General features: G+C 38.1%; 1 protein-coding gene across 1 annotated transcript; it reads left to right on the top strand.

Annotated features, from left to right (window-relative positions):
• The first annotated feature begins 982 nt into the window (after positions 1–982).
• Positions 983–14,160, top strand: bend7 (BEN domain containing 7). Its single transcript, XM_048169539.1, has 10 exons — positions 983–1,397; positions 3,603–3,671; positions 3,738–4,013; positions 5,459–5,590; positions 5,675–5,964; positions 8,977–9,202; positions 13,228–13,341; positions 13,559–13,600; positions 13,817–13,855; positions 13,935–14,160. Exons 1-10 carry the CDS (start codon positions 1,334–1,336, stop codon positions 13,982–13,984), a joined length of 1,302 nt encoding a protein of 433 aa, XP_048025496.1. The 5' UTR covers positions 983–1,333; the 3' UTR covers positions 13,985–14,160.
• The last annotated feature ends 1,379 nt before the right edge of the window (positions 14,161–15,539 follow it).

The raw sequence follows: 15,539 nt of genomic DNA, 5'->3' as shown, positions 1-15,539 counted from the left end.
AAAGACATGGATGAGCGAGACTGGTGTGGAGGAACTTGACTGGCCTGCACAGAGTCCTGAACTCAACCCGATAGAACACTTTTGGGATGAATTAGAGCGGAGACTGTGAGCCAGGCCTTCTTGCCAACATCACTGTCTGACCTCACAAATGCGCATCTAGAAGAATGGTCAAAAATTCCCATAAACACACTCCTAAACCTTGTGGAAAGCCTTCCCAGAAGAGTTGTAATAGCTGCAAAGTGTGAGCCAACTCCATATTAAATCCTACGGATTAAGAATGGGATGTCATTCAAGTTCATGTGCACGTAAAGGCAGGTGTCCCAAAACTTTTGGCAATATAGTGTGTATATATATATATATATATATATATATATATATATATATATAGTCTTTATACTGCTCGTTAATTAAACAACAGTTGTTCACTACATTATTTTGTGGTGATATTCCAGGGTGTTTTTTTTAAATCAATACATTTTGGGCTCATTTTATTTATTTAAATATATTTTTATTTTATAAATTAAAAGGTCCCACTTTATATTAGGTGGCCTTAACTACTATGTACTTTCATCAAAAATAAGTACAAAAATAAATACTTATTGTGTTCATATTGTATTGCAAATCACTTTTGCTGCTATTGAGGTGGGATACGGGTAAGGTTAGGGAAAGCTCTGGTGGTATGGATAGGTTTAAGGCTGGGTTAAGGATGGATGGATCAACAGTGTAATTATAAATGTAATTACAGAAATTAATTACAGATGTAATTACATGTAGGAATTTTTAAAATATAACTACAATGTATATATATATATATATATATATATATATATATATATATATATATATATATATATATATATACAAAGTTTACTCTTTTACAACGCATTGCTCTTTTGTGGGAGTTGTCACATTCTGCCAGACAAAACTGAAAGTTTCTTCTCCTCTCGACAACAGAGTGCCAGTGACTGAGTCATTTTCCTCCAGTCTGTCCAATGTAAGTCTGGACCCTCATATCTGCGCCCCAGAAATATTAGCGACCATCAGGTGGCGCAAAGGAATAGACGTGACGAATTCTGAAAGAATTAAGAGGTTTATTTATTTACATCATAAACGAGCAGCCCCGCAGGAGAATGTAAACGCGTCCTGTCCATCCTCCTCCTCCTCCTCATCACCACCACCTTCATCATCAGTCCAGAGAGACGCGCGATTATTATTAAAGCTCAGGTTCGCTTCACTCATCATCAGCTGGACTTAATGAGTTTGTCAGTGATTAAAGAGCCTGTGTGCTGATGAACTGGGCTGGATTCTGTCTCTTCACCGCTCTGCCCTTAAAATGGAGTTTGTGGAGAGGAAGCGGAGCAGGAAATCTCAGAGCTTTAAACTGGTGAATGATGCAGGTAAGCGGACATACGGTCCTGTAGATGACAGCAGACAATAGAGCACATCGGAGGCGTTACGTCAGCACTCTGGAATGCACCTGTGATACAATGTATCATTCCCTCATTGTCCTGCTCGCATCCTCACAATGTCAGACGCTTAATTCTGTTTGAGTCATTTTGATTTTGAATCGCGTGTTTTTCAGCAGCGTTCATAGTAAAACATTTTCATCTTCTAATGCATTTAGTTTGTCCATGTGCTCTTCTTCAAGTGTGATAGAATATACTAAAAGTCTGTTTGCTGCGTGAATGTGATGATGGTCTGGATGAAGCTCTTCACAGTCACGCAGCCTACAGGTGGTCCTGCAGCATCACTTCATCACATCTGCACCGCACATACGTCACGCATACAGCTGCTGTTATTAGTGACAACACAGCACGAGTACATGACATGTCAATCAGCGTCCTGCTATACTTCATCTAAAACTATTTTAGTCCTTTCATAATTATTATGCATGCAAGTTTTAACAACTAATAGGCCTAAACTGACAGCCTGTTTGCAATAGTCTATTTGTGATTTTATTTTATTTTATTTACTATAGGACTAATGCTGAATGCTGAAACCCCCCATGCTCTGTTGAAATTCATTTTACTGTTTTTTTATGTTTAATATATTAGAGAACTCAATGTTGTATGCAAATGTTTTTATTTTCTCTTAATATAAAAAAAAATCTAATCAAAACTCAGCTGTATGCAAAATAAAAAATTGGGTCCTACTTTATATTAAGTGGCCTTAACTATTACGTACTTACATTTAAATTAATCATTTGATACAATGCACTTATTGTGTACATACATGTTTTTACATTGTACTTATATTTTAAAAACACCTGCATGCAATTACATCTGTAATTAATTTCTGTAATTATATTTATAATTACACTGTTGACTCATCCCTTACACCTTACCCCTACCCTTAAACCTACCCACACCACCAAAGCTTTCCCTAACCTTACCCATATTCCACCTCAATAGCAGCAAAAGTGTTTTGCAATTCAATATGAACCTAATAAGTACATAGTACTTATTTTTTGATGTAAGTGCATAGTAGTTAAGGCCACTTAATATAAAGTGGGACCAAAAATTGTTATCTTAAGTTATATACCATTCATATATACGGTATATAATTTATTTTGACTTGTGTGATGTGTATCCTTAACTCACTCAAAAACATTTTGGACATTAATCAAAATTGAAATTTTGTTTACAGTAAGTTCTTATAAGAATAGTATCAATCTGATACTTCAGTTTTAAAGAGGACCTATAATGCTCCTTTTCACAAAATGTAATATAAGTCTGTGAAGTTTCAGCTCAAAATACCCCACAAATCATTTATTATAGCTTGTCAAATTTGCCCCTATTTGGGTGTGAGCAAAAACACACCGTTTTTGTGTGTGTCCCTTTAAATGTAAATGAGCTGCTGCTCCTGGTTGTTTTCCAGAAGAGGGCGGAGCTTTAACAGCTCACGCTTCGGTTGCTCAACAACAACAAAGCTGGAGAATCTCACACAGCCAAAATGACGATTGTCAGTATTGTGTTCAGCCTTACATTGTTCAAACCGGAGTCGGACACTGATGGAGAGACTCAGGAAGAAGTTACAGCTTTTAGAATGCTAATGGATGTTTCTGAACAGTTATTGGATACATTTATATAGTTGCTGTGGAGTTGATTCAACTCATTGACTAACATGTGCCGTCATGTTAATCTTTTGTGCAAACTCAGCGTTGAATTGACCCTCGTTTGTAAAGCAGTCCGGCATAAAATGACGGCATGTCTCTACTACAACAACTCTTCCTCTTCTCAACATGGCCTTCTCCTCTTTGTTCTGTGTTCTCGGGGCAGGGTTGATGTAAATTTTAGGGTTAGTTAGTGATGACACCAACCCAGGAAGAAGCTCGTTGTAGTCCCTACCAGCCATTTGTTGTAGTCCTTAAACAGAGAATTCTTTAAAAGATAATATCTCCCTTTGCATTGAACTTTGAGCATCATAACTTTGCAGATGTTATTTATGCTCTAACAGCAACATTACACACTAACTAAAGTTAAAAGCGTAAAATCATAATCAACCACAGCTTTAAGCACCTTTCCTAACCTTTCCCTCAGCTTTTCTGTTTGTCTTCTATCTCCTAAAATCCTAAAACAAACACTCTTCTGTGATTTATTTAGACTTTAGCCATGAAATGGATGATGTAGACCAGAATGACACTGAAGGTGAAGCAGCTTCCGAGAGTGAAGGTAGCTATCGTTCATCACATACTGCATGACTGTGTACAGGCTCTGTGTGTTAACTGTGTGTCTCAGTCTGGTTAGGTGATGAAGGGATGGAGATAAAGAAACAGATAACAGGCATGATGCGCTTGCTGAGTGACAAGACAGGACGAGTGTACCAGCGAGTTGGACGAGAGGGAGAGACCCTAAAACAAGAGCCTCAGGAAGAGGCTCTCAGCCCACCCGTGGCACAGAGCCCGGCCCCTGAACATCTCCAGTACGGCTGGAGCTCTGTCCCACCTCTGGCTCACGGGCAGTACGGCACACGCTCCAAAACCCAGAGGATGCTGAACCACTTGAAAGCTAATGGTGAGTCTCTAAGCAATGCAGAGGTTTTGTAATCTTCAGAAGATTTGTTAAGTGAGCAAAATCTATGTCAAATGCAAAACAGATCCATGTTTAGGTATGGATATTACACTATGATGATATTTATATGCAGTGGCCCCAAAAAGTACAACCTGAATTCCGGAAATGTTGGGACATTTTTTTAAATTTGAATAAAATTAAAACTAAAAGACTTTCAAATCACATGAGCCAATATTTTATTTATAACAGAAAATAGATAACATAACAAATGTTTGAACTGAGAAATTTTACACTTTTTATCCACTAAATGAGCTCATTTCAAATTTGATGCCTGCTACAGGTCTCAAAAAAAGTTGGCACGGGGGCAACAAATGGCTGAAAAAGCAAGAAATTTTGAAAAGATTCAGCTAGGAGAACATCTAGCAACTAATTAAGTTAATTGATATCAGGTCTGTAACATGATTAGCTATAAAAGGGATGTCTTAGAGAGACAGAGTCTCTGAGAAGTAAAGATGGGCAGATGCTCTCCAATCTGTGAAAGACAAAATCATCAATCATCTACAGTGTATAACATCATCAAAAGATTCAGAGAAACTGGAGAAATCTCTGTGCGTAAGGGACAAGGCTGAAGACCTTTATTGGATGTCTGTGGTCTTCAGGCCCTCAGATGACGCTGCATCACTCATCGGCATGATTGTGTTAATGACATTACTAAATGGGCCCAGGAATACTTCGAGAAACCACTGTCGGTTAACACAATCCGCCGTGCCATCTGCAGATGCCAACTAAAGCTCTATCATGCAAAAAGGAAGCCATATGTGAACATATATAATCTCACAGATTTACTCAATTTACTCAATTCCTTATGAAGTAAAACAATCAATAGCCTATATAATTCAAAATTTTATTTTAGTACATTTTATTTTATTTTTGTACATTTTATTTATTTTTGTATTTATCAGCTTCCAGCCCAGATATTTACCATTAAACCACACCATTTCTCTTGACCTCTAGTTTTTGCAGTTTATCTGAGGTTGTTTATCTGAGTTTTTTTTTTTTCTTCTTTTTTTTTTCTGTGGTATTAAACTCAGTGAATCCATGCTTCTTCTCACAGTGACTTCAGATAGGAAAAAAGGAAAATATTACTTGAACCCCGTTGGGATTCTTTCCAGGGGAAGCTGTATTATGTGACTGTGGGCTGCAGAAAGATGTACTGTCTGGCACCGCAGCAGCAAGTGTCTAGACATCTTTGGATAACACAGCAAACACGGAATGTCTTTATTCTATACACACAAAAAGACACAATAACTCTCTCACTGTCAGTCTGGTGCACACACACTGGAGTCAGAAAGTCAGGTGGTTTTTGTGCCGGGTGCTTGGAGCCTCTGGGTGTTAGACATCATCAGTGATGGCCGTTGTGTTGACGATGCATGTGTGTTCTGATTCAGACATGGCCTTGCCCCCTGCGCCTGCTGCCATGGCAACTGAGCCCAGCTGCTGTATGTGCAACTGCAAGAGCACCCTGCAGGCCATTCTGCTGGAGTTACGTACCATGAGGAAACTAATCCAAACTCAGAGAGGTAAATCATACATAACTACCCTCAAACTCATCTGAACTCAACGCACATACAGGCGCATTGACCCGTGTTCTGCTGTGCTCTTAGGGACCCAGGACAAACAGGGCTCCCAGGGTTCACTTTCCTCGTCCCGAGCCTGCATCTCCAGGAGGAGGACTCGAAAGAGGAGGCCAGGTCACAGAGTGACACTTCTGGCCACAGCCACTAAAAAAAGCACACCTATGTCGCCAGCTGCTGAGGTTGATACTGTTAATGAGTGTAATCAGTCCAGAGAGGACACACCCTCCACATTGGCAACATTTATTCCAGATCCCATTCCCAGTGTGAAGACACCTCCCTCTCACTACAGCGTCACCAGAGGCCAAAGCACCACAGAGGTACACCACTGTCAATGTGTGCGGGAGCGAGTACATTATTTGTACCCAGGGGTTTTAAATTGACAAAAATTGTTTATCAAAAGTTATTTTTTTTTAAATATAATATAATATAAGGTTACACTTTATTTTAAGGTGTCTGTGTTACAGTGTAATTATATATCTAAGTAGTGAGTAATAAAAATGATCTACATGTACTTACTATAGGGTTTGTATTAGATTAGGGTGTGGTTTAGGGTTAGTTGTATGTAATTATGCATAATTTATAGCAATTACTATAGTAACTACATGTAACGTGTAACAAGGACACTGTAAAATAAAGTGTTAATATAATATAATATAATATAATATAATATAATATAATATAATATAATATAATATAATATAATATAATATAATATAATATAATACATGTCAGGAGGACTGTCAGTTTGTGCATTTTCAGAGAATCTTTCTGTATGTTACATAATTACACAATTGGATGGCAGCAAGTAACTGTATTATGAGTGAGTTGTTTAAATATTTCATTCAATTCGTTTGTTTAACAACACTGATTTGTTCAGGATTGAAACAACTGACTGGCTCCATCCGAAATTGCATACTCTCTTAAGTAGGTACTTATTTTAAACAAGTAATTACTTCTTGACTGCTAAAAAAGTACATACTATATAGTATGAGTAGGTATAGTTCGAATGTAATCCGGACATACTACATTCACCATGCTGTCACATGACCATCGTTTCTTTAGCTGCGTCTCAATTCATGTACTATAGGGTTAGGATTAGATTAGGGTGTGGTTTAGGGTTAATTGCATGGAATTATGCATCATTTATAGTAATTACTATAGTAATACAGTAATTACTATAATACAATAGTATAGCACTATTCTATGGCGTTTTTAAGTATAAATAATGCAAGTAGTGACTGAAAATTCCAAAAAGAAAAAGTACATTTTAAAGGGTTAGTTCACCCAAAAATGAAAATTCTGTCATTAATTACTCACCCTCATGTCGTCCCAGAGCCGTAAGACCTTCGTTCATCTTCGGAAAACAAATTAAGATATTTTTGATGAAATCCGATGGCTCAGTGAGGCCTCTATTGCCAGCAATGTCTCCAAACATTTCAAGATCCAGAAAGGTACTCAAAACATATTTAAAACAGTTCATTTGAGTACATTGGTTCAACCTTAATATTGTAAAGCGACTAGAATACTTTTTGTGCACCAAAAAAAACAAAATAACGACTTTTCAACAATATCTAGTGATTGCCGATTTCAAAACACTGCTTCATGAAGCTTCGAAGCTTTACGAATCTTTTGTTTCAAACCACTGATTCGAAACAAAAGATTTGAAGCAGTGTTTTGAAATCGCCCATCACTAGATATTGTTGAAAAGTTGTTATTTTGTTTTTTTGGTGCCCAAAAAGTATTCTCGTCACTTTATAATATTAAGGTTGAACCACTGTACTCACATGAACTGATTTAAATATGTTTTGAGTACCTTTCTGGATCTTGAGAGGCTCTGTGACATTGCTGGCAATAGAGGCCTCACTGAGCCATCGAATTTCATCAAAAATATCTTAATTTGTGTTCCAAAGATGAACAAAGTTCTTACGGGTGTAGAATGACATGAGGGTGAGTAATAAATGACATTATTTTCATTTTTGGGTGAACTAACCCTTTAAACCTTAACCCTTTAAATACCCGGATGATGCACTAAATTAACAGAAAATTAACACTTAACTGTCACAGCTTTAATTACATAGCGGAGGGAAAGGGGCTATCAGACTCCCATGTAAATTACAAAATAACTTTATACAATTCACGTACTACACGGATGAGTGCATAAGTGCATAGTGTATATTACGTCATTTGGGACGCAACTACTGTCTTTCACAAGTCCTCTCCCGTGGCTTCATGGGATAGTAAAGTGTCCATCATATGCACACTTAAGAATCTCGCCGGAAGTAATAGGTCATCTGGGTACCTTTTGCCTACTGTTTAATGAATACTATGAATTTTTTTTGCCTATTTACAAGTAGGGAAGTATGTGATTTCGGATGCAGCCACTGTCTATATCAGGGGTGGCGAGCCACAATCCTACAGAGTTTTGCTTCAGCCCTTATCAAACTCACCTGAACAAGCTAATCAAGGTCTGAAGGGTTACTTGAAAGCTACAGGCAGGTGAGTTTTTATCAGGGTTGGAGTTGAACTCTGCAGGACTGTGGTTCTCCAGGACCGGAGTTTGCCACTCTAGTCTATATGAAAGATTCATTGAATCACTCTCTTAATCGATTCGTTCAAACACACGGATTAATTAAAAAACCAAACACAAACTGCTGTTTGATTCTGCTGTGGTTTAGTTTAGAACTGTTTTTGTTGGTAGGACAAAAGCAGACAAAATAATTCTGTCTAAAATATTAAGTTCTTGTTTTTTGTTTTTATTCAAATTAAAGTAATGCCGATAATGTATATATTAAAAATGTATTTTGCATTATTTCATTAAAAAACTGCATTGACATGGGCAAAAAGAACATCCTTCAGTTATGTTGAAAAGCATCACTCAAATTTTCTTCAGAAAATATCATCTAGTTTTTAGACTCTGAATTCAACCTTGCATGTTTCACTTTTTAAAAAAGAAGCAACCAGCTAGCCAGTTTTATTTACTTGCCAAACCACATTTTTACTCTTGGCAAGTTTTTATTTTGGACCATGTTTGTACCCATCAGATTAATGACCATGTCTTTCTCTCTCACCAGAATGAGAAAATGCTATAATAAAATTAAGGGATGAATGAATAAGTATGGTTTCACAATTCTGTAGGCTGTGTTCATTTCCGATAAGTATGAGTATAAGTAATGTATATGTCTAAGAAATTATACTTTTAAATGTATCTTCCATTTTTGTGTCATCCGACTAAAGGTGCAATTGTGGCATTATTACAGTGTGTGTCAGTGTCTGAGTGCATGAGTGTGTATTAATTTCTTTTATTAATATCCTGCCCGTCTGTCTCCCAGCCGGAGGTGCAGTTGGCCGAGGATTATGACGTATTTATTCCTAAAGCACAGTTGGACTCTATCTTACTGAACTACACACGCTCTGGCAGCCTGCTCTTCAGGAAACTGGTGTGTGCATTCTTTGATGATACCACGCTGGCAAACTCACTGCCCAACGGCAAGAGGAAGAGAGGTCTGAATGACACCAGGAAAGGACTTGATCAAAACATAGTTGGAGCCATTAAAGGTGTGTGAAAATAAATAAATCAGACCAGAATTTACTCAACATCAGCGTAGAGGAGAACATTATAATGAGTTTATACAGTAGCTCTAAAAATGTATTTGGACACTTACAGTAAGCCACACTTTAAAATGTCATTGCATTAGATAATTATTGTAACAAAAATGGTTATAAAATTATGTTATTGAGTAAAAATCATGCAGCATATGCTTGTATATGTTACTTGGTTTGATAGAATTAATACATTTTAAAACACACACACACACACAAACACACACACACACACACATACATACATACAGATGCGTGTATATACAGTGCATCCGGAAAGTATTCACAGCGCTTCACTTTTTCCACATTTTGTTATGTTACAGCCTTATTCCAAAATGGATTAAATTCATTATTTTCCTTAAAATTCTACAAACAATACCCCATAATGACAACGTGAAAGAAGTTTGTTTGAAAATGTATTTAAAGGTGCCCTCGAATGAAAAATTGAATTTATCTTGGCATAGTCAAATAACAAGAGTTCAGTACATGGAAATGACATACAGTGAGTCTCAAACTCCATTGTTTCCTCCTTCTTATATAAATCTCATTTGTTTAAAAGACCTCTGAAGAACAGGCGAATCTCAACATAACACCGACTGTTACGTAACAGTCGGGGTGAATGCCCCAATATTTGCATATGCCAGCCCATGTTCCCAACATTATGAATTAGACAAGGGCAGCCAGTAACGTCTGGATGTGCACAACCAAATCATCATAAGCAAGCAAGAACAATAGCGAAAAATGGCAGATGGAGCAATAATAACTGACATGATTCATGATATCATGATATTTTTAGTGATATTTGTAAATTGTCTTTCTAAATGTTTCATTAGCATGTTGCTAATGTACTGTTAAATGTGGTTAAAGTTACCATCGTTTCTTACTGTATACATGGAGACAAGAGCCGTCGCTATTTTCATTTTTAAACACTTGCAGTCTGTATAATTCATAAACACAACTTCGTTCTTTATAAATCTCTCCAACAGTGTAGCATTAGCCGTTAGCCACGGATCACAGCCTCAAATTCATTCAGAATCAAATGTAAACAATATAACAGTATACAATACTCACATAATCTGACGCATGCATGCCGCATGCATGACGAACACTTTGTAAAGATCCATTTGAGGGTTATATTAGCTGTGTAAACTTTGTATATGCACTGTTCAAGGCAAGGCTCCGTGGGCATGGAGCAGGAGAATTAAAGGGCCAGTAGCCCTGAATTGGCTCATTTATAATGATGCCCCAAAATAGGCAGTTAAAAAATGAATTTAAAAAAATCTATGGGGTATTTTGAGCTGAAACTTCACAGACACATTCAGGGGACACCTTAGACTTATATTACATCTTTTTTTAAAAAAGTTCTATGGCACCTTTAAAAAAAAAATGAAGAAATCACATGTACATAAGTATTCACAGCCTTTGCCATGAAACTCAAAATTGAGCTCGGGTGCATCCTGTTTCCACTCATCATCTTTGAGATGTTTCTACAACTTGACTGAGTTGAGTCCACCTGTGGTAAATTCAGGTGATTGGACATGATTTGGAAAGGCACACACCTATCTATATAAGGTCCCACAGTTAACAGTGCATATCAACCAAGCCATGAAGTCCAAGGAATTGTCTGTAGATCTCAGAGACAGGATTGAATCAAGGCACAGATCTGGGGAAAGGTACAGAATCATTTCTGCAGCATTGAAGGTCCCAATGAGCACAGTGGCCTCCATCATCCGTAAATGGAAGAAGCTTGGAACCACCAGGACTCTTTCTAGAGCGGGCCGCCCAGCCAAACTGAGTGATCGGGGGAGAAGGGCCTTAGTCAGGGAGGTGACCAAAGAACCCAATGGTCACTCTGACAGAGCTCCAGCGTTTCTCTGTGGAGAGAGGAGAACCTTTCAGAAGAACATCCATCACCAATCAGGACCAGACAGAAGTCACTCCTGAGTAAAAGGCACATGACAGCCCAACAAAAGGCACCTGAACAACTCTCGGACCATGAGAAACAAAATTCTCTGGTCTGATGAAACATAGATTGAACAATTTGGCCTGAATAGCAAGTGTAATGTCTGGAGGAAACCAGGCACCTCTCATCACCTGGCCAACACCATCCCTACAGTAAAGCATGGTGGTGGCAGAATCATGCTGTGGGGATGTTTTTCAGCGGCAGGAACTGGGAGACTAGTCAGGGTCAAGGGAAAGTTGAATGCAGCAATGTACAGAGCTTGATGAAAACTGATGAGCAGTCTGGACCTCAGTCTGGGGTGAAGGTTCATCTTCCAACAGGACAACGACCCTAAGCACACAGCCAAGATAACAAAGGAGTGGCTATGGGACAGCTCTGTGAATGTCCTTGAGTGGCCCAGACTTGAACCTGGTTGAACATCTCTGGAGAAATCTGAAAATGGCTGTGCACCAACGCTCCCCATCCAACCTGATGGAGCTTGAGAGGTCCTGCAAAGAAGAATGGGAGAAACTGCCCAAAAATAGGTGTGCCAAGCTTATAGAGACTTGAGGCTTTAATTGGTGCCAAAGGTGCTTCAACAAAATATTGAGCAAAGGCTGTGAATACTTATGTACATGTGATTTTTTTCTTCTTCTTCGTCTTCTTTTTTTATAAATTTGCAATGATTTGAAACAAACTTCCTTCACGTTGTCATTATGGGGTATTGTTTGTAGACTTTTGAGTAAAATAATAAACTCAATCCATTTTGGAATAAGGCTGTAACATAATAAGTGCTATGAATACTTTCTGGATGCACTGTGTGTGTTTGTGTATATATTCACTGGCCACTTTATTAGATACATCTTGCTATTACCAGGTTGGACCCCCTTTTGCCTTCAGAACCACTATAATTCTTTGTGGTTTAACAAGGTGCTGGAAACATTCCTCAGAGATTTTGGTCCATATTGACATGACAGCATCCCGCAGTTGCTGCAGATTTGTCGGCTGCACATCCATGATGTGAATCTCCCGTTCCACCACATCCCAAAGGTGCTCTATTGGATTGAGATCTGGTGACTGTGAAGGCCATTTGAGTATAGTGAACTCATTGTCATATTCAAGAATCCAGTTTGAGATGATTTGAGCTTAGTGACATGGCATGTTTCCTGTTGGAAGTAGCCATCAGAAGATGTGTTCATAAAGGGATTGACATGATCAGCCACAATACTCAGGAAGGCTGTGGCATTTAAACGATGCTCAACTGGTGTGCCAAGAAAATATCCCCCACACCTTTACACCACCAACAGCCTGAACCATTAATAGGATAGGATCCATAGTTTTACGTTGTTTATGCCAAATTTTGACTCTACCATCTGAATATTGCAGCAGAAATCAAGAGAAATAAGATTTTTCCAATCATCTATTGTCCAATTTTGGTGAGCCAGTGTGAATTGTAGCCTCAGTTTCCTGTTCTTATCTGACAGGACTGGCTCCCGGTGAGGTCTTCTGCTGCTGTAGCCCATCTGCTTCAAGGTTCCATGTGTTTTGCAATAAAAGATGCTCTTCTGCAGACCTTGAGTGACTTTCAGTTGTTGCCTTTCTATCAGCTCAAACCAGTCCGGCCATTCTCCTTTGATCTCTGGCAGCAACAAGGCATTTTTGCCAACAGAACTGACGCTCATTGGATATTTTCTATTTTTCGGACCATTCTCTGTAAATCCTAGAGATGGTTGTGGGTGAAAATCCCAGTAGATCAGCAGTTTCTAAAATACTCAGACCAGCCATCTGACAACAACCACTATGTTCAAAGTAACTTAAATCACCTTTCTTCCCCATTCTGATGCTCAGTATGAGCTTCAGCAGATCATCTTGACCATGTGAGTTGCTGCCATGTGATTGGCTGATTAGATATGCATTAAAGCATGCATTAAACATGCATTAAAGAGCATTTGAAAGGGTGTACCTAATAAAGTGGACTGTGAGTGTATATATGTATCTTTTAAATCTGTAATTCTTTTCTGTGTGTGTATGAATCTAGTGTTCACAGAAAAGTATTGCACTGCCAATGGAATTGAGAAGCTTCCCGGCCCTAGAGACTGGGTCCAGATTCTGCAAGACCAGATTAAACTCGCCCGTCGACGCTTAAAAAGAGGTGAGAATGTGAGAAAGAGAAATAGATGGCACAAGACATTAAAAAGACAGGGCAAGTGAAAAAGCTGGTGTGATTCAAAGTTGTAACAGTGCCGCTGCTTCATGATTGATGGTTTGCTAGTTGAGTGCTATTAAAATAATTAATTGATCATTAAAAAGTTAATTCATCAAATACTTCACTGTCATCATTTATTTGATTTATTTTTTATGATTTGCAGCAGAGACAACCTCAGACAGTAGTGATGTTCAGCACAAAACAGGTACTCAGACACATTGACCCAAACCCACACACACTGCATGAATGAAAGCGCTTCAGATTGATGAGTGTCCTTCACCTCACAATTTCCCAGCATTCTTTGCAATAGCAATTGGTTAATTAGACTGGTAATGTCCACGAGTTGAAGATATTCTAGTCTAAATAATATGCAAAATAACTTATATATAACATTCCCTTGTATTACCTTATTATTTTTCAGAGAAAACTGTTGATAAAGTGGAAACTGTGATGCAAAATGGTACGGCAATGCACACTTTTAACATCTCACTCTCAAAAAGTGGCATTGTTCTTAAGTAACACTTTCTTCTGTACCGCAGGTGCTGTTTATGAGAGAACAGAATGTCTAGTTGCTATGGACACAGCCTGAGAAGAGATTGTTTTCAACAAAATGCAATCTCCGACCCCCGCAAAGGAGTCATTTTTAATAGTTTGATATGTCTAGACTGTAGCACGTGTCAACAGATATGGCTTTGAAATTCTCATGGTCAGCTGTGTTACAGACAGAAAGTTTGTGTGGAAATAAAGGGCAACATTTGGCTGATCAGTAGGACCCCTGCTGGCATTCCCGACAACTACGGACACACTTTTGTAACACAAGTACTCTCATTTGATAATTTTAAAGTGGGTCATCCCAGATGTCACTAGTTGTCTTCTATGAATATATGGAAGTGTTTGTAGTTTTTCAGCTTCATCCAAATGCTTCACCAACAAATATCAGCAGCTGAACTGCTGAAAAAACATGACTGTGCCTTTAATTCACTCTGCCATGCCAAGCAACAAACTGATGTCATTTCACGGTTGTGCTGTTTATTGACACTTTCTGGTGAATTATGTTGCATTTTCTAGTATTTAATGTCACATTTGCTGCACATAGTCTTACTAATGTGTCGTTGGTTATATAATCTGGCAGACTGGTTATGTAGACATGTAACTGTTTGACTTCCTGTGTAAGAGGATTTAGTGTCTATTGAATGTGTACAAATGAGTGAATTTGAACATTGTCCTGCGTCTGTGTAACAAAGGGTTTTTACCTCATGGCCAAATGCTTGAATAACTATTCATGTTAATATCCGGGTTAAATACTAGTAAAGCTGTTTGGACAGCATCTGTGGCTCGATTCATGTCTCTGTTTGTAAAAGCAGTTCTAAACGCACATACAGAAATGCACTTACATTGCACATTTGCCCCTTAGACGTCCACTGTAAGTGCAGAACTTTCACCTCAGACTGATGTTTGCTTTCACAAACTGAGAAATGACGAACGCCGCAGATGTGCTTGATAGAGCTTAAGCGTGAATATTCCTTTAAGAGTACAGATATTATGTCTGTTTCTCCTTTAATATGCCTGTTAAAAAAAGAAGAAGATAAAGCTCAACTTTATGTTTATTAGTGGAAAGTTGTTTGGTCTGAAACGTCAAATAAATACTATGGCTGTGTCCTAAATGGTTGACCTAAACCTGTTTTAAATGTGCTTGTTTACCCCCCATCATATTTCACAGATACAGTCAAGTGACAACACTCAAAAATGAAGTTACATTTTCTGTAAGGAGTCACACTACAGTAAAACACTTAAAGGGATAGTTCACCCAAATATGAGAGTTCTGTCATCATTTACTCACCCTCAAGTTGTTCCAAACCTGTATGAATTTCTTTGTTCTGCTGTACACAAAGGAAGATATTTTGAAGAATGTGGGAAACTGAACTGTTTTGGGGCACCATTGACTTCCATAGTATTTTTTTTTTTCTTACTATGGAAGTCAATGGTGCCCCAAAAGCAGCCTAGTTACAAACTTTCTTCAAAATATTTTCTTTTGTGTTCAACAGACCAAAGAAATTTATACAGGTTTGGAACGTAAATGATGACAGAATTTTCATTTTTGGGTGAACTAAAGGACAGAAAAAGAGTAAAGCATTTTTAAATTT

Source organism: Megalobrama amblycephala, linkage group LG19 (genome assembly GCF_018812025.1).
Source record: "Megalobrama amblycephala isolate DHTTF-2021 linkage group LG19, ASM1881202v1, whole genome shotgun sequence".
Lineage (NCBI taxonomy): Eukaryota > Metazoa > Chordata > Actinopteri > Cypriniformes > Xenocyprididae > Megalobrama > Megalobrama amblycephala.
The sequence above is the reverse complement of the archived record's forward strand: the minus strand, read 5'-3'. Positions and strand labels throughout refer to the sequence as shown.

Coding starts and splice junctions, on each gene's coding strand:
- bend7 (XM_048169539.1), top strand. CDS start 1,334: ATGGAGTTTGTGGAGAGGAAGCGGAGCAGGAAATCTCAGAGCTTTAAA. Junction 1,398..3,602: donor TAAACTGGTGAATGATGCAG/GTAAGCGGACAT, acceptor TGATTTATTTAG/ACTTTAGCCATGAAATGGAT. Junction 13,856..13,934: donor GGAAACTGTGATGCAAAATG/GTACGGCAATGC, acceptor TCTGTACCGCAG/GTGCTGTTTATGAGAGAACA.